Source organism: Molossus molossus, unplaced genomic scaffold, assembly GCF_014108415.1.
Source record: "Molossus molossus isolate mMolMol1 unplaced genomic scaffold, mMolMol1.p scaffold_m16_p_20, whole genome shotgun sequence".
Lineage (NCBI taxonomy): Eukaryota > Metazoa > Chordata > Mammalia > Chiroptera > Molossidae > Molossus > Molossus molossus.
The window spans coordinates 23,172,453-23,194,788 of NW_023425356.1; the positions used below are offsets into that span (position 1 = coordinate 23,172,453).

General features: G+C 45.3%; 3 protein-coding genes across 3 annotated transcripts in view; 1 reads left to right on the forward strand and 2 right to left on the reverse strand.

Annotated features, from left to right (window-relative positions):
* Nucleotides 1-6,901: 6,901 nt before the first annotated feature.
* Nucleotides 6,902-11,788, reverse strand: RAB13 (RAB13, member RAS oncogene family). The gene is made up of 8 exons (XM_036273009.1): nt 11,557-11,788; nt 10,187-10,247; nt 8,933-8,993; nt 8,631-8,708; nt 8,432-8,521; nt 8,244-8,309; nt 8,089-8,142; nt 6,902-7,677 (listed from the first exon to the last, which is right to left on the reverse strand). The coding sequence occupies exons 1-8, from the start codon at nt 11,678-11,680 to the stop codon at nt 7,603-7,605; spliced, it is 609 nt and encodes a 202-aa protein (XP_036128902.1). The 5' UTR covers nt 11,681-11,788; the 3' UTR covers nt 6,902-7,602.
* Nucleotides 11,789-17,725: 5,937 nt separating this feature from the next.
* On the forward strand, nt 17,726-19,587 carry RPS27 (ribosomal protein S27). The gene is made up of 4 exons (XM_036272686.1): nt 17,726-17,779; nt 18,097-18,205; nt 19,023-19,133; nt 19,504-19,587. The coding sequence occupies exons 1-4, from the start codon at nt 17,774-17,776 to the stop codon at nt 19,530-19,532; spliced, it is 255 nt and encodes an 84-aa protein (XP_036128579.1). The 5' UTR covers nt 17,726-17,773; the 3' UTR covers nt 19,533-19,587.
* Nucleotides 19,588-20,786: 1,199 nt separating this feature from the next.
* Nucleotides 20,787-22,336, reverse strand: part of NUP210L (nucleoporin 210 like) — a 103,107-nt gene continuing 101,557 nt past the window's right edge. The window contains exons 38-40 of the mRNA XM_036272454.1: nt 21,535-21,636; nt 21,064-21,138; nt 20,787-20,980 (exon numbers count right to left, since the gene is read on the reverse strand). Of these exons, the coding sequence (XP_036128347.1) occupies nt 20,880-20,980; nt 21,064-21,138; nt 21,535-21,636 (278 nt within the window). The 3' untranslated portion in view covers nt 20,787-20,879. The remainder of the gene's footprint in view (nt 20,981-21,063; nt 21,139-21,534; nt 21,637-22,336) is intronic.

Below are 22,336 nucleotides of genomic sequence, written 5' to 3' on the forward strand. Positions count from 1 at the left end.
TTGTTTTTTTTTAATCCTCACCCAAGGACATTTTTCCATTTTTTGTTCAGATAGAGTGGGAAGGAGAGAGAGAGAGAAACATCAGTGTGAAAGGGACACATCTAGTGGTTGCCACCCACATGACCCAACCAGGGCCGGGGACAAACTGCAACCGAGGTACGTGCCCTTAGCAGGAACCGAACCCGGATCTCTCTGGACCACAGGTCAACGCTCTAACCGCTGAGCCAAACCAGCCAGGGCTCATCTTTTTTTTTTTCCTTTTCTTTTTCTTTACCGATTTGAGAGAGAGAGGAAGGGAGAGGGAGAGATAGAAACATCAATGAGGGAGAACATTGATTGGCCACCCCCTGCATGCCCCCCGCTGGAGATCAGGCCCACTATCTGGGTATGTGCCCTGACTGGGAATGGAACTGGCCACCTCTTGGAGCATGGGTCGACGCTCAACCACTGAGCCACACTGGTGAGGCTGGGTTCATCCTTTACTGTCTGGTAATAGTGACTCTTTTATTCTGCTGGAATTTCCCCCCTAGTTTTGCATATATGTATGTCTGCAGCCTCCCATACAACTGGACAATGTGAGTTGCCTTTCTTTTTAATCCACACCCAAAGATATTTTCCTTAAAAAAAATACATTTTATTGATTTTTATTTTAAGGGAGAGAGAGAGAGAGAAACATTGATGTGAGGGAGAAACATGGATTGGCTGCCTCTTGCACACCCCTCCAGGGATAGAGCCCAAAGAAACCTGGGTAAGTGCCCTGACTGGGAATCCAACCGGGACCTCTCAGTCCATGAAATGACCCTCAGTCCACTGAGCCACACCAGCTGGGCAATCTGAGGATATTTTTCCATTGATTTTCAGATAGAATGGGAAAGTCCAGCCAGTATGGCTCAGTGTTGAGTGTCGATCCACGCACCAAGAGGTTGCTGGTTCAATTCCCAGTCAGGACACATGCCCAGGTAGTGGGCCTGATCCCCAGTGAGGGGCATGCAAGAGGTGGCCAATCGATGTTCTCTCTCATCAATATTTCTGTCTCTCTCTCTCTCCCTCTCACTTCCTCTCTTTCTGAAATCAATAAAGGAAAAAAAATTTTTTTTAATGGGAAGAAGGGAGGTAGAGAGAGAGAGAGAAACAGAAACATTGATGCGAGAGAGACATATCAACTGGTTGCCTCCCACAAGACCCTGACCAGGGCTTGGGATCGAACCTGCAACCCAGGTACATGCCCTTGACAGGGAATGGAACCCGTGACTCTTTGGTCCAAGGGCCGACGCTCTAACCACTTAGCAAACTGATCAGGGGCCGTGTGAGTTTTTTAAATTCCTCAGAAGATAAGAGGTAGTTAAACTTGATATGATTATATGCACTGTTAATAATAATAATTTTATAATCTCTTGGCTAGAAAGATTTGTTGAGAGAGGAGAATGTGGAACAGAGTTAACAAGAATAAAGTATGGGGAAAGGCCTTGTGATCTTATGTCTCCATACTTTTTTCTTGTTAAAAGGCTTGTCCCCAGCCCTGGCCAGTATTGCTCAGTTGGTTGGTTGGGCATTGGCGTGTGCACCAAAATGTTGCAGGTTCTAGTCTGCTCCATCTCTGGTAGGGGGCGTTCGGAGGCAGCCAATGTTGATGTTTTTTGATGCATGTTTCACTCTCACATCAACGTCTCTCTCTCTCCCCCTCCCCGTCTCTCTAAAACTTGCTTTAAATTTTTTTTGAAGGCTTGTCACCACACTTTTTTTTTTTCTTGTTAACTCTGCTCTATATTCTCTTCTCCCAACAAGTCTTTCTAGCCTAGTGACCATAGCTGTTCCCCTTACCCACAGCCTTAAAGGCTAATACACTTTATTTTGGAATTAACAGTATATCTGATGCTACATCCCATAAACTCTGTCTTTCTATCATACTTAAAGCTGGATTCTCAGGAACAGGAACTATCAGACTATGGAAAGATCACTGGGTGAGAGTTGGAAAAAATTAAAATAAAACCTGGTGAGGGCTGAGCTTTCAATTTGCTTGTGACTACTTTTCCTTTAAGTTATTTGTATGTGTCAATAGTTGTATGTTACAGAAAGTAGAGTGTGGGTTTTTTCCAGTAGTTTTTAGCTAAAATAAAAGTTTAGCCCTGGCCGGTTTGGCTCAGCGGTTAGAGCGTCAGCCTGCGGTCCAGAGAGACACGGGTTCAGTTCCTGCTAAAAGCACATACCTCGGTTGCCCCCGGCCCTGGTTGGGTCGTGCGGGTGGTGACCACTCGATGTTTCTCTTTCACATCGATATTTCTCTTCCTCTCTCTCCCTCCCATTCTATCTGAACAAAAAATGGGAAAATGTCCTCGGGTGAGGCTAAAAAAAAAAAAAAAGGGTTTATGCTGTAATCTAGTATTCTGTTACTCCTTACTCACTTCTACCATGTCTCATGACAAGCTGTGAGATCTTGTAACATTTCACTTCCAATAGTCATACTAAGCAACTGAATAAGGTCTCTACACTGAAACTGAATTTTAAAAATTCCTGCTGTAGCCCTGGCTGGTTTGGCTCAGCGGTTGGAGTGTCGACCTATGGACCAGAGAGTCTCGGGTTCAGTTCCCGCTAGGGGCATGTATCAAAAAAAAGAAAATACCTGCTCTGGGGTATGACGATATCAATCTTCTTGGGGTTCACAAAATGCCAAGCCTTTCCTTATCTTGGGCAAATTATAATTATTATTATTATTAGTAGTGGTAGTATTATATTCTCACCCAAGGATTATTTTTTCCATTACGTTTCTTTTAGATAGAGTGAGACGGAGAGAGAGACAGAGAAACATTTATGTGTGAGAGACACATCATGGTTACCTCCTGCACAACCCCCACTGGGGCAGGGGATCTAACCTGCAACCCAGGTACCCACTCTTGACCAGAAATCAAACCTGCGGCCCCTTAGCCTGAGTGCTGATGCTCTAATTGCTGAGCCAAACAGGCTAGGGCTCATTTTGGGCAAATTAAACTAGCTGGCACTTGACTACAGAGCTCAAACATAAGACTCAGAGGACATTATCCCATCAAAGTTTGCATACTTAATACATTTATCAAATTATTGTCCACATTTATCAAATTAATTTCCAAGTTCTTCTCCCAGCACTGTTTGACTTTTTTCTGAGTGTTGTCTTTTACCAACAGAAACAGCAGCACAAAAAAAATTGCTCTGACTCCAGGTTTGTGTGTTCACTTCTACACTGAAGGCTTGGGGATTTTCTTTCTTTCTTTTTTAATGTTTTTATTGATTTTAGAGAGGGAGAGAGAGAACATCTATCAGCTGCCTCCTGCACGACTCCTACTGGGCATCTACAACCCAGGCATGCGCCCTGACTGGGAATTGAACCAGGGACCACTTGGTGCATGGGACATTGGTGGCTCAACCGAGCCACACTAGCCCACGTGCCTTGGGGGCTTCTTAAATGCCTTGGACATCATGAATAAAAAAAAACAACAACAAAAAAACTTCTAACAGTATTTTATCTAAACCAAATCTGATATTTTCATTATCCTGATAAAAGATCAAGTCTGGCCCTGGCCAGTTTGGCTCCGCGGTTAGAGCATCGGCCTGCAGACCGGAGAGTCCCAGGTTTGGTTTCTGCTAAGGGCACGTACCTCGGTTGCAGTTTGTCCCCAGCCCGTTGGGATCATGTGGGTGGCAACCACTCGATGTGTCTCTCTCACGTTGATGTTTCTTTCTCTCTCTTCCTCCCTCTCTCCCTCCCACTCTATCGGAAGATAAATGCAAAAAAGTCCTCGGGTGAGGATTAAAAAAAAAAAAAAATCAAGTCTGTGAGATAATTTCACTGTTTAAAAAAATATTGTGTGCCCTGGCCAGTTTGGCTCAGCGATTGGAGCATTGGCCCATGGCCAATGAGTTGTGGGTTCGATTCCAGGCAAGGGCATATAACTTGGTTGCATTTAATCCCCGGCCCCGGTCAGGGTTGTGTGGGAGGCAGCCATTCGAAGTCTCTCTCTATCACATCAATGTTTATCTCTCTCTCTCTCCCTCCCTCCCACTCTACCTGAAGATAAATAGGATATCCTCAGATGAGGATTAAAAAAATATATATATATATAAATCTATAGTGTAATAGTAAAAGGGGGTTATATATACTAAGAAGGCTGTGTATCAAGCCTGCGGTTTTTGTGTTTTTTTTGAGAATGAAAGAGAAAGAAACTTTGATTTGTTGTTCCACTTTGTTTATGCATTCATTGGTTGACTCTTTTTTTAAAAATATGTTTTTATTGATTTTTTTTTTTTGATATTTTATTCAGATAGAGTGGGAGGGGGAGAGAGAGAGAGAAACATCGATGTGAAAGGGACACATCGAGAGGTTGCCACCCACACGATCCAACCAGGGCCGGGGACAAACTGCAACCGAAGTATGTGCCCCTAGCGGGAGCAGAACCCAGGTCTCTCTGGACCGCAAACCAACGCTCTAACCGCTGAGCCAAACCGGCCAGGGCTGTTTTTATTGATTTTTATAAAGAGAGGAAGAGAGCCCTGGCCGGTTTGGTTCAGTGGTTAGAGTGTCTGCCTGCGGTCCGGAGAGACCCGGGTTCGGTTCCCGCTAAGGGCACATACCTCGGTTGCAGTTTGTCCCCGGCCCTGGTTGGTCATGCGGGTGGCAGCCACTCAATGTGTCCCTTTCACATCGATGTTTCTCTCTCTCTCCCTCCCACTCTATCTGAACAAACTTTTGGCCTTTGTATTCAGTAGTTAGGGGATGTTTCTATTAAAATTTGCTTATACACCCAAAGGTTATGTTAACTTTACTACTGTATTTGGCTCATAGTAGATGCTCAATATTTATAAATAAATGAATCTCTTCTTCCCTTCCTTCCTTCCATCTTCCCTCCCTCCCTTCTTCCTTCCTTCCCTCCTTCCTTCTTTTATCCTCACCCAAGGACATTTTTCCAACTTTTGTTCAGAGTGGGAGAGAGAGGAAGAGAGAGAGAAACATCGACGTGAAAGGGGGACACATTGAGTGGCTGTCTCCCGCACAACCCAACCATGTAACCGAGATAAACTGTAACCGAGGTACATGCCCTTAGCAGGAACCGAACCCGGGCCTCTCTGGACCGCAGGCCGACGCTCTAACCATTGTGCAACCAGCCAGGGCTCTTCTTTTTCTTAATTTATTTTTTCTTTATTGATTTTAGATAGAGAGGAAGGGAGGGATAGAAAGAAACATCGAAGAGAGAGAACATCCATTGGCTGCCTCCTGAATGCCCCCCACTGGGGATTCAGGCCACACAACCTGGGCATGTGCCCTGACTGGGAATCAAACTAGGGACCTTTTGGTGCAGGGTTGATGCTCAACCACTAAGCCACACCAGCCGGGCTCTTATTTATTTATTTTTTTTAATGAACCTCTTCTGTGTCTCATTTTCCTCATCTATAAGAGCAGATAAAATGCCTACCAGCTACCTAAAGGAATTGCTGGCAGAATCAGATACTTGCTTGGATAACAATACTAGGTCCTGTTATTTCCCTGAGGGTGGGGCTGTCAATCCCTGGGGAGGCCCAAAAAAGTCCTTCTTAAGAAAAAAAAAAAAGCCGCTATGGAAAACAATATGGTGCTACCTCAAAAAATTAAAAATTGAACTTCCATTTGACCCAGTGATCCCACTGCTGGGAATATACCCTAAGAAGCCTGAAACATCAATCAGGAAGAATATATGTACCCCCATGTTCATAGCAGCACTATTTACAATAGCTAAGATCTGGAAACAGCCCAAGTGTCCATCAGTAGACGAATGGATAAAAAAGCAGTGGTACATATATACAATGGAGTACTATGCAGCGGTAAGAAAGAAAGATCTCTTATCCTTTGAGACAACATGGAGGGACCTGGAAAGTATTATCCTAAGTGAAAGAAGCCAAGCAGAAAAAGACAAATACCACATGATCTCACTTATATACGGAATATAATGAACATAACAGTCTGAGGAATACAGTAGACCCAGAAACATGGAAGTAGGACACAGACTGACATCCCTCAGAAGAGGGGGTGGGGGAGTGGGAAGAGATAAACCACAGAACTTATATGCATGTATGCATGACCAATGGACATGGACAACTAAGCCGGGGATGGGGCGGAGGTGGGGTGGGGTGGGGGGTGCCAATGGGGTAAAAAGATAAAATATCTGTAACAAAAAAATAAATAAAAAATTCATTAAAAAAAGAAAAGAAAAAAAAAAAGCCCTGGCCGGTTTTGCTCAATGGTTAGAGTGTCGGCCCACAGTCTAGAGAGATCCAGGTTCGGTTCCCACTAAGGGCACATACCTCAGTTGCAGTTTGTCCCCGGACCCAGTTGGGTTGCGTGGGTGGCGACCTCTTGATGTTTCTCTCTCTCATCCTCCCTCTCTCCCTCCCACTCTATCTAAAGATAAATGCAAAAATGTCCTCGGGTGAGGATAAAAAAAACCCAAAAAACAAAAACCCTGCACTCTCTAGGAGAAGGTTCTGCCCACAAGGATCCTGTGACCAGGGGTGGGGAAATCCGGCCCGAAGGCTGTATAAACCCTGGGAAATCAATACCAGCTAACATCCACACCTCACCAAATTAGGATGACCAAATGTAGCAGGCTAATTTTTTTTTCTTTATTGATTTTAGAGAGAAAGATAGACACATCGATGTAAGAGATACATCAATCGGCTGCCTCCTGCACAACCCCCACTGGGGATCGAGCCTGAAACCCGGTCATGTGCCCTGAATGGGAATGGAACCGCGACCTCTCAGTCCACTGGACACGATGCTTAATCTACTAAGCCACATAAGCCAGGCTAGCAGGCTAATTTTTAAATTGATAATTTTGTATGGTTCGCAAAAGATATTATAAATATCCAAATGGCCCTTGTCAGAAAAAAGGTTCCCCATCCAAACTATGTCCGTCCACACATTCAAGTTCAGAGAACCTCTGCTCCTTGCTGTTTTCCTAGTCAGTGAAACAGCTGGAGAAGGGAGAAAGCGGTAGGAGTAGTCCTGCCATCACAGGAACCCAGCCAGGTTCAGGCAGCCGAACTACCTCAGAGGTAGGAATTAGGTTTAGGAGTAAAAAGCAATTCCGACAATGATGAGTTACCCAAACTAGGGACATTTGTGCAAATGGAGGTCTTTAATAGTGAGAAAGACCATGCAGAGTGACAGAATAGGGCCACACTTTCAGGGGATGGTGCTGAGCCAGTCTCTCACAGGACCCTAAAACCTGATCCAGTAACAAAATAAATCAATTATTTATTTACATTTATGTTTGCCCTGGAAACCCAGGGAAGGTCTGAGGCCCAGGGTTATCTATCCTTCCTTTTCTCCTCCCTCTTTTCCTACTCCTTCTTACCTTTTTTTACTTCCTCAATCTTTCCCTTATTGCTTCTTCCCTCTCTATTCTACCTCCTTTTCTTCTTTTCCTCTTTCCTCTCTCACTTTCCTTTTTTTCTTCTCCATTTTCTCCCCATTCTTTCACCATCCACCCATCTTTATCTCTCCAAGCCCCACCTGCTATCTCTCCCCCATTCAGCCCTGAGCCCTGCTTCCCTCAGGTTCAACCTCCAGGCTTAGGGTAGGGAGGCAGAAAGGGGTCCTCAGCCCAGGGAGCACTTGGTGTTCTTTTTGTCGCAAGTTTTCAGGTCAGTGTTGGAGGGCTTGCTGCTGTTTTCCTAGAGGCAGAAAGGCACAGAGGTTAGGGTGAGGATGGCTGGCTGGGGTCTGAGGCCGTAAAATTTTTTTTAAATATGTTATTATTGACTTTTTTTTTTTTTAGAGAGAGAGAGAGGAAGGGAGAGAGAGAAATAGAAACATCAATGTGAAAGAGAAACAGCCCAACTGGCTGCCTCCTGCATGCCTTCTACTGGGGATCAAGCCCGAGACCCAGGCATGTGCCCTGACTGGGCATTGAGCTGGGACCTTTCAGTCCATGGGACGATGCTCAATCCACTGAGCCACACCAGCCGTGCAAGGCTATAAACTGTTTGCAGAGGACCCACCCTCATAAGAGGTCTTAGCGTGGCTCCCCTCCTCAGTTTTTACTACCCCCCACAGTTGTATTTAGCCCAGCAGAAACAACTCACCGATCTCCGGCTTCTTGACTTCAGCAAGATATCCCGGGCCAGGGAACTGAAAGCCTACCAGGGAAAAGAGATTGGTCAGTACAGAGTGGAGAAAAGGATAAGTGTATCTACCAGCACTCCATCTCTTTGTGGGGTGGGGATGGGGTGTGTCTCACCTCGTCCACATTCATACTGGACTTGGCACTAGTCTCAAAAAATCGGATTCCGTGCTCCCGAGCCAACTGTAGGGGGTGAAGTGGGAAGAAAAGAGTTGAATAAAGGGCAGCAGCCAAGTCCTCCGCAATCCGACCTCATCTTGGCCCTCCAAGCCCAATTCTAAAACATTGCCCAACCTGGTCCTTACCTTATCTGCCTGCTCCTTCTGTACCTTCCTCTTGGCCTCCATGTCACACTTGTTTCCCAGCAGGAGGCGCTCCACCCCAGCTGAGGCATTCTGGGAGCAAAAGGGTAAGACAAGAAAAATTGGGTTCTGCTCATCTTCACAATCCCCTTCATCCTCTATGTTCTACCCAATTCCCCCGTCTCTCTGGGAGGATGCTCACCTCTTTGATGCTCTTCATCCAGTTCTGAATATTCTCAAAGGATTTCTCATCAGTGATGTCGTATACTAGAATAATGCCCTGGAAGATGGCAAGAGTTCAAAATGGAGGCTTGGACCATACTCCCCTGTTTAGGCTTCCCACTGACCCTATAAGTTTTATCCATGAGTCAAATCACTAAGCCATGTGGGACCCTCTGCAATCCACTCTGTGTAAACCCCCATTTTCCCTGGCTTCTCTGTACTCATAAACCTACATTTCATTGCCTCATGCCCTCATCCCTTGTCCAGACCCACACTTTGTACCATGGCTCCACGGTAATAGGCAGTAGTTATCGTCTTGAATCGCTCTTGGCCAGCTGTGTCCCTGAGGAGGTAGAATATTACATTGGATAGGATAGAGGGAAGGGCTCTCCAAAGAGAGACTCTCCCTATTCCCCACCAGCTAAAAATTTAGCTTTCACATGATGGGGTTGAAAGGAACAGAATCAGGAAACAGTAAAAGGGGGAAGGGATGAAAGGCAGTTGGGCTGATATTAAGATGGAGAGGCCTAAGAAACAAGATCTCTCTGGTTTATTCACTGGATACTTAGTCTGTGCCAAGCACTGTGTATGTATCATTTTATATGCATGTGTCATTTGCCTAATCTTCATTTTATTCTTATGAGACATGTTTTATTGTTCTTTATTATACAAAAAACAATAACAATTAATGAAGGTCATTCTGTAACAGATCTAGAATTTTAACCAGTTTGCTCTTATTTATTGTATCATAATGCCTCCATTAAGCCTCGTACCCTCAAGGTCTCCAGCTTCCTTGTTGACAGTCATGTCAAACCTCTATACTAGGCTTTCTGGGCTCTCCATTATTTACTTATTTATTTATTTATTTTGAGAGAGAGAGAGAGAGAGAGAAAGATCTATATATTGTTCCACTTATTTAAGCATTCATTGGGTGTACTCCAGCCAGGGATCTAACCTGCAATCTCGGCATATCGGGACTATGCTCTAACCAACTGAGCTATCTGGCCAGGGCCTGAGCTCTCCATAATTTAGAGAAAGCACTAGACTTAGAGTCAAGTCTTTTTTTCTTTTAAATCCTCACCCAAGAATATGTTCCCATTTATTTTCAGACAGAGTGGGAGGAGGAGAGAGAGAGAAACATCGATGTGAGAGAGGCACATTGACTAGTTGCCTCCCGCACAGCCCTGACTAGGGCTAGGGACCCAAATGCAACTGAGGAACGTGCCCTTGACTGGAACTGAATCCGGGACTCTTTGGTCCACACGCCGATGCTCTAACTGCTGAGCCAAGCTGGCCAGGGCTAGAGTCAAGTCTTAATTCTGCTACTTGCTATTTAACTGCTTAGAGTCTGTTTCTACATTATAGCTCAACAAACATTTATTGTCAAGCTCTGGAGCCAGGAGAGGCAAGAGAGTTATGAAAAAGCTGAAAATAGATGAGCAAGATGGAAGAGCTGGAAGTACATCTGAGTGAGGTGACATAAATGATTAGAAGTGCTGGAAGGAGCGGGTTAGGAGTCCTAGGGCATTCACTCACCAGACTTGCAGTTTGATCTTCTTCCCCTCTATATCCACAGTGCGGATCTTGAAATCAATCCCTAGGAGTGGAGAGAGTACATTGAAGTTGAGACACACAGGTGTGTGCAGGTAAAAGTGTTGGGGGAGAGACAGTGGCCGTGCCAGCAAGTCTGCAGGGGAGGCACATGGAAAGCAGCCTTGTCAGAAGTGTAAAACTAGGAGAATTTCCTCTAAACTGTATTTGTATAGCAAGCACGTTGTTTTTACTTAGATTTTATAAATTTTGTGGTACAGAAGGTGATGAAAATTCTGTAGGGAGACTTAAGGCCATGAAGGCACTTCTTGGGTCCACTCAGCCATGCCAGCTGACAACTCTCTCCATTCAGTCTGTCTGACCCAAAATATTATCTTCAGATTCCTTTTCCCTTCTGTTTTCCCGGAATCCTCTACTCTCTGTACCCCTCCCCCACCCTCCTGGGCCTGTAGGGTAAAGAGTGAGAAAAAAGGTGGCTGATGCCATTTTGTGAATTAATTAGTAGGCCAGGCTTAGAACCAAGAAAGTTTGAGGCTAAACAAGATTCCTCCTGAGACTTAACTAGGAAAAAGGGGCATTTTCCCTTCCCCTTTCTAACCAGAATTGTCTTGAGACTCTCCTTGTCTTATTTCCCAGACCAGCGTAGATTAAGAGAGATGAGAGGGGAGGAAGGGAAACACTGTTCTTAGTGGAAACTTGGGCACCTACCCCAAGCCTGTTGGGAACACTTGGGAGGAGGCTGAGTCACCAGGCTGACTCAGAGACCCCAAAAGTCCCCTCATTCCCACCTTCTTCACCAGGCTGACTGCATCTTCAGGATCACAGTCCTTGGGCCACCCCCTCTAGCACACCCAGCCACTCTGTTTCCCTCTCCCCAACCACCTATTAAGTTAAGAAGCAAGGAAACTGAGAAGTAGGTGATAAGGTGGAGATGCAATGGAGAGTCTGAAACTCAGTGGGACAGAAAGAGGCTAGCAGAGTTGGGAGACAGATGTTCAGGGAGAGGGAATACAGGAAATGTGGAGAGTGGATCAAGAGTTCTAGGTGGATAGGGGTGAAGAGGAGCTAGGAGGGAAACAGAGAAGGGTTCATGTGGATCTGGGGAGATAAGAAGAATGGTACCAAGAAAATGAGGGACTGGCACAACGGAGGAGTTACCTGGAGGCTCCAGAGAAGTTAGAATTTTGGGTACCACCCAGAGCCATGTATGGGGGATGGGTCTGAAACAGAGGTTGAGGAACCGGAGTTTAGAAGCCTCACTCTAAGGGGACTGAAAGGTGGGGCTACTAGTAACGCGGGAGCCTGGGGATGAGGGCAGGGGAGTCGGGGGTCTGGGATACGGCCAGTGGGCTCACCGATGGTGGAGATGTAAGTGCTGTTGAAGTTGTCCTCTGCAAAGCGAATGATCAGACAAGTCTTGCCCACCCCCGAGTCCCCGATCAGCAGCAACTTGAAGAGGTGGTCGTAGGCTTTGGCCATGGCGGACCCGGAGGGAGCCGGGGGAGAGGAGGGTAAGCGCTGGGCACCGGTAGGCGGGACTGAAGAGTTGGTAGACACAGCCGCCGGTAGCCCAGGCCAGGAAGTTTTCCTCCCTCTCCGCCCAGGCTCCGGGAAAGAGAGGCGGCACCCCTCCGGGCCCCACCCCCTGCCCGCCCACCCTCTTCGACCAGGCGAGCCTGGCTTCTGTTCCCTGGGCTTCCCCCGCACGGCCCAGGCCAGCCGTCTCCCCCATTTCTCACGGCTTACTCTGACTCCTTTTTATCTCTGGACCTCATTCTTCCAGTAGGAGGCCAGACAGGCTGGGGTAAAGGGAAGGAGAAGTTTAAAAGGGATGACCAGGGGACAGAGGAATTTTTGAGGAATTAGGAGAAATTTGGGGGAAATGAAGGTGAAGGCAGGGATGGTGCTGGGAGCTGACAAAAATCGGAGGCTTATTTTTGGAAGGGCTGGTCAAAGAAGGTCGAATCCTTCTGGGGCAGTTTTAGAATTCTGGTGTTATAGTTACAAGCCCTTAGTTCTAGAATCCCAATTTCTTTGAAAAAAGCGGGATTACCGTGGAGTAGGTTACTTGTTGAGTCAGTCTGCCCCCTGGTGGAGAAGAGTGAAAATTAGCATTAATTTTACCACAAAATCAGCCCCACCAGGCCCCAACACTTCATTTGGACAGGTTCTGAGGCTTCAGTTGGAAGTCTTCCTTCTGGCACTCTGCGATTTCTCTGATAACCCAGTTTAGAAAGACAGAGATTGGAACAAGTGTCAGGTCTCATTTTTCGGATAAGATATGGATCTTTTAACACAGTCCTGAAGCAGATACCCCACAGCTGTGAATGGGTAGCCTTGGCAACCAGGAAGCTTAAGTATGGAGAACATGGCTATAAAGAAACAAGTTTATCTTTGACTTTGGAAAAAAATTATTCAGAATATCTGCTTTTCTAACCATGGGTCAGTAGAATCGTCCTTTTATAAACACAGTGTACAGGTTGTGAGAAGGCATCTTTTGTCATTTCACTTATCTTGGTTACCTTCTGTGCCCCTTGTTGTTGTTGTTGATTTTTTTATCCTCACCCGTGGACATTTTTTCATTTTTTGTTCAGATAGAGCAGGAGGGAGGGAGAAGAAGAGAGAGAGAGAGAGAGAGAGAGAGAGAGAGAAACATCGACGTGAAAGGGACACATCGAGTGGCTGCCACCCACACGACCCAACCAGGGCCGAGGACAAACTGCAATAGAGGTACGTACCCTTAGCGGAAACCGAACTCGGGTCTCTCTGGACCGCAGGCCAACGCTCCAACCACTGAGCCAAACTGGCCAGGGCTGTTTTTGTTTTTTAATCCTCACCTGAAGATATTTTTCCATTGGTTTTTTTTCCCCCCGCTGCAGTGGGAGGGAGGGAGAGAGAGAGAAAGAAACACCAACTGGTTGCCTCCTGAATGACCCGAACCAGGGCCGGGATTGAACTGCAACAGAGAGGATATTTTTTCCATTGATTTTTCGAGAGTGGAAGGGAGGGAAGAAGGGGGAGGGGGAGAGAGAGAGAAAAGGATCCATGTGAAAGAGACAACTGGGGCTGGGGATCGCACCCACAACCCAGGTACATGCCCCTGACCAGGGATTGAACCCTTGACCCTTCGTTTGGAGGGCTGACACTCTAACCACTGAACCACACCAGCCAGGACCTGTGCCCTTGTTTGTCCCTTCTCTATTCAGTTCCCTTTTTGTCCCTTCTCTTACCTCCTGTATGTCACAAATCTTGAGTCTTCTTTCTGTCTCCTCACTGGCCAAACCATCTCTCACCAGTCTTTTAAATTACTGTTCCATTTTCTTAGATTGTTCTGATAAAAGTCCATCAGTTCCTTTTTGTTTGTTGTTTTTTTTAAATCCTCACCCGAGGATATTTTTTCCATTTATCTTCAGATAAAGTGTGTGTGTGTGTGTGTGTGTGTGTGTGTGTGTGAGTGAGAGAGAGAGAGAGAGAGAAATGTTGATTGGTTGCCTCCCACACGACCCTGACTAGGGCTGGTAATGAACCTTAACTGAGGTACGTGCCCTTGACAGAATCAAACCCCACCAGTTCCTTTTCTTTTCATCTTACTTTGCCTGGATCTGGACTGTTCATCTCATGCAATTTATTATTCTTGCTCACCTCTCTAAAATGTGCTTAACCTGCCCTGGCTGGTTTGGCTCAGCGGTTAGAGCACTGGACTGTGGACCAGAGAAACCCAGGTTCGGTTCCGGCTAAGGGCACGTACCTCAGTTGCAGTTTGTCCCCGGGCCTGGTTGGGATTGTGAGGGAGGCAGCACTTGATGTATCCCTTTCAGGTCGATGATGTTTTTCTCTCTCTCTCTCCCTCCCACTCTATCTGAACAAAATATCAAAAAATGTCCTCGGGTGAGGATAAAAAAAATAATAAAAAAATAAAATGTGCTTATCCTGGTGTATACCTGCTTTCATTGGAACCTCATCTCTCTAGTATTCTCCCCCTAGCTCTCAAAGCTTTGGTAACAATCACTTCCCCCCTTCACTTGTGGCATGTTCACTCTGGCCTTGGGTTTTGTATTCACAAACTCTTCCCTCGCCCTAGAATGCTTTCTTCCTAGATTGTTGCATGGTTGACTCTTTGTTCTTAAGATTTCAGCTGCCTTAGAGGTTTTACCGGTGCCTTAGTAAGGTGCTAGAAACATTTCTTTCTTTTTTTAATAACTTAAATTTTTTTCAATTACAGTTGACATACTGGAACCAGTTCTTACAGGCTCACCAGAACAGACTGTGCATATGTCCATCAACTCCCTGTTTAATGATGTCACTACTGAAATTAGCAAAGGCAACAACTCAGGGCTCTCCTCCACAGAGCAGGTTGTGAAACTTTTACCATCTGCCTCTGACTGAAACTCACATGCCTTGCTCTATTCCTTTCCTTTGGAGTTAACCAGATCCCTAAATGCCATTTGTGTCATCTTCCTTCCTCCTTTATGACAAATGGACATGTTAAACCTTTGATTATTATTGTAGAAGATGATGTTTCAAGTCTTCATTTTTCCTTATTTCTCCTTTCCTATTTTGGGTGTCAGTGATGCCAAGATTAGAAACCTTGGAAAGGCACTGCTGGTGAAAATGTGGGGAAAAGGATGTAGGGTTGCAAATTGGCACAACCTTTTTGGAAGGCAGCTGAGTAGTACTTTGGACAATTTCTCTGTGCATCACTTTCCTAATCTGTAAAATGTGGATAATAATAGTATCAAGCTGATAATAGTTGTTGTGAAGATTAACATGTAAAGCAGTCAGAACAATGCACCTAGTAAGCACTATGTGTTTGATGTAATTATTACTAGAGGGAAGGAAGGGAAGTTGACAATAAAATTAAAAACCCTAGGAGTAGGTTGGGGATGGGGGAAATATGATTTTTTTTAATCCTCACCTGAGGACATTTTTTTGCATTTATCTTCAGATAGAGCGGCGGGCGGTGGGGGAGGGGGGGTGTCAATGTGAGAGAGACACATCGACTTGTTGCCACCCACACGACCCCAACCAGGGCCAGGGACAAACCATAACTGAGGTACGTGCCCTTAGTGGGAACTGAACCTGTGGGCCGACGCTCTACCCACTGAGCCAAACTGGCCAGGGCATGATTTAAAAAAAAATCCTCACCAAAGGATATTTTTTCATTGATTTTTAGATTGGGGGGGGGGGGGAGTAGAAAAAGAAACATCTATTGGTGGCCTCCCACATGACAAAACAGAGGCCAGGGGATTGAACCCAAGGTATGTGTCTTTTATCAGAATTGAACCAGAGACTCCTTGGTCCTCTGCCCACACTCTAACCACTGAGTCAAATAGCTTTAATTTTTAATATTTACATTTGTGAATTGTTTAAAATGGGCAAACTAAACCAATTGAAAAAAAAAGAAATTTAAGCCCTGGCCAGTTTGGCTCAGCGGTTACAGCGTCGGCCCATGGACCAGAGAGTCCCGGGTTCGGTTCCCACTAAGGGCACGTACCTCGGTTGTGGTTTGTCCCTGGCCCTAGCTGGGGTTGTGTGGGTGGCAACCAGTCGATGTGAGAGACACACATCAATGTTTCTCTCTCTCTTCCTCCCTCTCTCCCTCCTGCTCTATCTGAAGATAAATGCAAAAATGTCCTCGGGTGAGGATAAAAAAAAAATGTTGCAAAAGAAACAAGCATCAAAATGGAAAGGGAACCCACTATATTGGACAGCATAATTGCCAATGATACATCAGATAAGGGGTTAATTTCCAAAATATATAGAGTACTCATACAACTCAACAAAAGGAAGACAAAGAACCCAATTAAAAAATAGGCAGAGGACCTAAATAGACACCTCTCCAAAAAGGACGTACAAATGGCCAAGAGACATATGAAAAAATGCTCAACATCACTAATCATCAGAGAGATGAAAATTAAAACAACTATGAGGCATCATCTCACACCTGCTAGAATGGCCGCCATCAACAAATCATCAAACAACAAACGCTGGAGAAGGTGTGGAGAAAAGGGGACTCTAGTACACTGCTGGTGAGACTGCAGACTGGTGCAGCCACTATGGAAAACAATATGGTGGTACCTCAAAAAATTAAAAATTGGCCCTGGCCGGTTTGGCTCAGCGGTTAGCACGTTGGCCTGCATTCCAGAGAGATCCAGGTTCGGTTCCCGCTAAGGGCGTGTGCCTCGGTTGAGGTTTGTCACCGGCCCTGGATGGTTGTGCGGATGGCAGCCACTTGATGTGTCCCTTTCATGTCGATGTTCCTCTCTCTCTTCTTCTCTCTCCCTCCCACTCTATCTGAATAAAAAGTGGAAAAATGTCCTCGGGTGAGGATAAAAAATAAAATAAATAAATCTGAATTGCCATTTGACCCAGTGATCCCACTTCTAGGAATATACCCTAGGAAGCCTGAAACACCAATCAGAAAGAATATATGTACCCCCATGTTCATAGCAGCACTATTTACAATAGCTAAGATCTGGAAACAGCCCAAATGTCCATCAGTAGACAAATAGATAAAAAAGCTGTGGTACATATACACAATGGAGTACTATGCAGCGGTAAGAAAGAAAGATCTCTTATCCTTTGAGACTACATGAAGGGACCTGGAAAGTATCATCCTAAGTGAAACAAGCCAAACAGAGAAAGACAAGTATCATATGATCTCACTTATTTGTGGAATATAATGAACATAACAGTCTGAGTAATCCCAGAGACATGGAAGTAGGGTACAAACTGACAATCCCCAGAAGAGGAAATGGTGGGGGAGAGATAAACCACAGAACTTAAATGCATGTATGCATGAACAATGGACATGGACAACAAAGCTGGGGACAGGGTGGGGAGGGATGGGTAGAGGGGAATCAGTGGGGGGAAAAGGAGAAACATCTGTAACAAAAATAAATAAATTAAAAATAAATAAATAAATAAAAATAAATTTTAAAAAAGCAACTTAGAATTTTAAAAAACAAGAAGAAATTTAAGAAGTCTAGACATGGCTCAGTCTGGTTTTTCTCATAAGTTCCTATTTACTAGGCTCCAACTGTCAAAGTGTAGCAAAATTTTAAGTGTCCACTTATCCCTTGATACAGATCAAACGCTCACCTTAAAAATATATATTTAAAAATGTCTTTTTATTGATATTCTTTATTTTACTGATATTGATATTGGAGAGGGAGAACATGGATGCGAGAGAGAGACATGGATTGTCTGCCTCCTGCTCACCCCACGCTGGGGATCTGAGCCCGCAACCCAGGCAAGTGCCAGGGCCAGGAATGGGACTGGCGACCTTTTCGTACAATCAACCAACTGAGCTACACCGACCAGGGCAAAGGCTCACCTTTCTAAGACATCAAGCTAACTATCTCCACACCGAGACACATCCATGTCAGGCTACCCTATCGAGACCTCCGAAAATGGAAGCCCCCTTCTCGCCCCTCCGCAGACACGGCTGCGACAGACCTTCCCAACATGGCGACCGAATGTCCAGACGTCACTTCCTGCGGAATGCCGGATATAAGGCGCAGGATTTCCGCTTTCGCTCCTTTCCGGCGGTGACGACCTCCCCACGACAATATGCCTGTGAGTTCCTTGGTACAGGTTTCGGCGGAGATCTCGCTCGCTCTTCTGTCCGCACGCACCCCGCGCGCTGGTTTCGGACCGTAGAGGGCCCCCATTTGCCCTCCGCATCTGCTAGGACATTAACTACAGGGAGCGCAGAGGCCCGCGGGGCCCCCTGCATAGACGGGAGCGGAGAGGAGATAAGATGGCGGCCCAGCTGCGCAGGCACCAGGGGCGGCGAGGGGCGAGCTCTCCCCGGTGTGTGGCAGTGGGGGCTGTTTTCGGTCATCCCATTTTCGCCGTAGGTTTCTAAATTTCTACATTTGTGCCTCTCTCAGCTCGCTAAGGATCTCCTTCATCCCTCTCCAGAAGAGGAGAAGAGGAAACACAAGAAGAAGCGTCTGGTGCAGAGCCCCAATTCCTACTTCATGGATGTAAAATGCCCAGGTGAGGAGATAGCTTGTAGTAGTCGGGAAAGCGCTGGATCAGGAATTGGGAAAAGGTGTAGTGTGAGCTGTACTGGAATCTTGAAGCAGCCCCTATTTCTTAAAATTCGAATATACAACATGGGTAAACTTTTGTACTGTGGGAGTGACTTCCCATCAAAACTCCATTCGCCAGCTCTAACATTTCGTTGTGTTAAGGAACTGGGGTGATGTATTGTGCATCTGCCTTGGTCACTTATGTACTTGTATCTGGTGGGTGCTGCCCATCCTTTCCTCCCAGCTGGAGGAGTGTGTATTTTTTGATAATGAATAATCGTCGGTTCCATTGCTTTCCCTTTCAAACTCTAGGTTGGTAGTCACACATTAACCAAAAATTCATAGGTGGGGATAGTCCATATTGCTTCTGAGTTGGCTTTAATGTAAACCTAGAGTTAAGTATTCATCTTTCCAGCCCTGGCCGGTTTTGCTCAACCGTTAGAGTGTGGCCTGTAGTCCAGAGACACCCGGGTTCGGTTCCGCTAAGGGCACTATCTCGGTTCCAGTTTGTCCCCTGCCCTGGTTGGGTTGTGCGGGTGGTAGCCCCTGCATGTGTACCTTTCATGTCTATGTTTCTCTCTCTCCCTCCTACTATCTGAACAAAAAATGGGAAAATGTCCTCCGATGAGAAATAAAAATTAAAAAAAATCAAGTTTCCAATAGAATAGTAACTTTCAAAAGTTTACATAACTTGTATGTCTTAGCAGTTAATACGTGGTATTTGTGTAAGTGAAGAAAGTCATGGGAAAAAAATAGAACCCCTTCTTGATGTTTTTTTCCAGGGTGCTATAAAATCACCACCGTCTTTAGCCATGCACAAACAGTAGTTTTGTGTGTTGGTTGTTCCACTGTTCTCTGTCAGCCAACAGGAGGAAAAGCAAGGCTTACAGAAGGTAAATGGTGTAATAAATGGGATTCGGGCTTTGAATCTTACAGTGAGAGAAAGGATCATATGTAATGTAAATTATCAGACTTGTAAAGAGGGTTGGGTTTGATAGCCTTTTACCCAAAAGTATTACCAGAAACAACTTGTTTCTTAATATCAACATATTGTCTAAAGCTAGGGTGGGTAGATAGTAAAAGTGGCTTTATATGAACTGAAGCTGATAAGGAAGGTCCTTAAGTGTCAGTGGCTAGGTATTAGCTAAAGGGGTTAAGGAAAAGATGTAGTTTTCCTGTGGGTGGACCATCAGGCATCAGTTGTGTGAGTGGCGCAGGATAAGTAGGATGCTGTCAGTTAACTTTTGAACATTTTCCTTCCAGGATGCTCCTTCAGAAGGAAGCAGCACTAAACACACCTCGAATCAAGATGAGTGGGGAACCATCCCAATAAACACATTTTGGATACATCCTGTTTATTGTCTTGTTTTACTAGTAGGATATTTTTACCTCAAGGATTCAGGGGCAACCAGAAGAATGGACTGCTAGAGTCATTTGGGCAGGTATGCAGCCAAGTACTTAAAAAGTCCATTTGGACCCTGGCCGGTTTTGCTCAGTGGTTAAATCGTTGGCCTGTGGACCAAAGAGTTGCAGGTTCGATTCTGGTCAAGGGCATGTACCTTAGTTGTGATTTGGTCCTCGGCCCTAATCAGGGTCGGGTGGGAGGCAACCAGTGGATGAAAAGAAGGGGGGTGGGGTGCCCATTTGGGCCCTGGCTGGTTTTGCTGAGCAGTTAGTGTCAGCCTGTGAACCAAAGGGTCTCAGGGTTGATTCCCAGTCAAGGGTTTCAGGTTCCATTTCTGGCCCTGCAGGTGGGGGTTGAGCCGGAGGCAACCAATGTATGTGTCTCACAGCAGTGTTTCTCTCCACAACCCCCTTGGTCCACTCAAATCAATGGTAAATTATCCTCAGGTGAGTATTAATGATTAAGTTCATTTGAGACATTTGTATCTGCCTAGGCTCACTGAGTAAATCAGGTTGATTTTAAAGTGTACTACAGTCGTTCCTCACCACTTTGCTCTGACTTTTGCAGCTTCACTCTTGCAGTTTTTTCAAATATATTCATTAAAAAGTTGATCCAGCCCTGGCCGGTTTGGCTCAGCAGTTAGAGCGTCAGCCTGCAGTCCAGAGAGACCTGGGTTTGGTTCCCGCTGAGGGCACGTGCCTCAGTTGCAGTTTGTCCTTGGCCCTGGTTGGTTTATGCGAGAGGCAGTCACTCTGTTTCTCTCTTCGTCTCCCTCCCACTCTATCTGAACAAAAAATGGGAGAATGTCTTCGGGTGAGGATTAAAAAAAGTTGAGATAGTGAAAATGATACAGCATGCTCTCAGTTGTCTGAGTCAATTATACACCCCTATATTAAAATTACTGTACGTATGGACTGTAGGCCTATGTATTTGAGCACCTCAGGAATCCTTCAACGCCTGGTGCAACCACTAGAGTCTCAAATGGATTAACCGTGATAAACGAGGGACAACTGTATACCATATAAATATTTACCTTCACTGTTTTCTTAGAATTAAGATCTTCACAGTGCAGCACACCACTTTAACACAAAACAGCTCAGGATCCTTTATTTACAGTTCTCAGAAACCTTATTTGGAGGCTTTTGAATTTAGAGGTTTGTTGCTAGGTGGCTCCAGGTGGCCGAGGGTTAGAAATCCAGTTTCCTACAGTTAAGGCGACTTGTCCAAGTACAGGTTAGTGCCTTATGCTCCATAGCCAGTGTTGTAGCCGACTCTGAGCTGGTGGGGGTTGTGGACTCATGAAGGGAGGGGTAGAATGTGTGGAGATATAAGAACCTAGAAACAGAAGGAAAATAGATGAAAGGTGAATAAAATACAAGTATCTGAGATTTGAAGAAATGAGGGTTGTGATTCTTTACCTGTCAGTGGTGTTCCTAGAGTTGGTACATAAACAACTGGAACAGTCTGCATTTTGTTTAGGAAGGCATTGTATGCTGGAATAAGAACAAGGGAGATGTCAGTAAAGAGGCAGATATTCCTGTCTTCCTTGGAGGAAGGCCTTAGTACTATTTCAAATTAAATAACTTCATAGAAATTTGGACATTTTTATTTTTAGAGGTATTTTCTTTTAACTTCTGGCCAAACTAGTGTGTGTTGTGTTGCTCAAAACATTTCTAGCCGAGTTTTAGCAAAAAACTAGCCATTATCTTAAGGTTTAGCAGTGATAACCACTTCTGAATGGTATTTGCCTTGTCCATGCTAGTAGTAACCTAAGCAGGACCTTTAATCCACTAAGTGACTAGGGTTAGGAGGCTAAATCGGTTTCAACTGCAAAAACATCTAATTTTCATCATTCAGTTTTTGAAATAAAATATATAAGGACTCCTTACCTAGAAAGACGAAAGCTGTTGATGCCAACACTGCAAAGAGGGTAAAGAGGATCTGGTAAGAACCCATGAACTTCTGGAGGACACCTGAATTTTCACATTGATCTATGCATTGGCCAGAACAAAAGAAGAGAGGAGTTATTTAATAGCATATCCAGGGCAGATGTTGCATTTAAAACCTTGTGCGTAGCCCTGGCCGGTCTGGTTTAGCAGTTGGAATGCCGGCCTGCAGTCCAGAGAGACCTGGGTTTTGTTCTCGCTAAGGGCACATGCATCGGTGCAGTTTGTCCCTGGCCCTGGTTGGGTCCTGTGGGGGGCAGCCACTTGATGTGTCCCTTTCATGTTGATGTTTCTCTCTCTTCCTCTCTTTCCCTCCCACTCTATCTGAACAAAAAATGGAAACATGTCCTTGGGTGAGGATAAGAAAATAAAACATTGTGTGGTTATAAGTATCTAGCAAAAGCAATAAAAACCCAGCCCTCGCTTTGGCCATTTGGCTCAGCGGTTAGAGCTTTGGCCTGTGGTCCAGAGAGACCCGGGTTTGGTTCCAGCTAAGGGCACGTACCTTGGTTGCAGTTTGTCCCTCGCCCTGGTTGGTGTCCTGCGGGAGGCAGCCACTTGATGTGTTCCTTTCACTTTGATGTTTCTCTTTCTTCCTCTCTCTCCCTCCCACTCTATCTGAACAAAAAAAATGGAAAAATGTCCTCGGGTGAAGATTAAAAAAACAAAAACAAAAAAACCCCAGCCCTCTAGCACTGATTTTCAGCTGATGTGCTGCAAGAATTTTTTTCTTTATTGATTTATT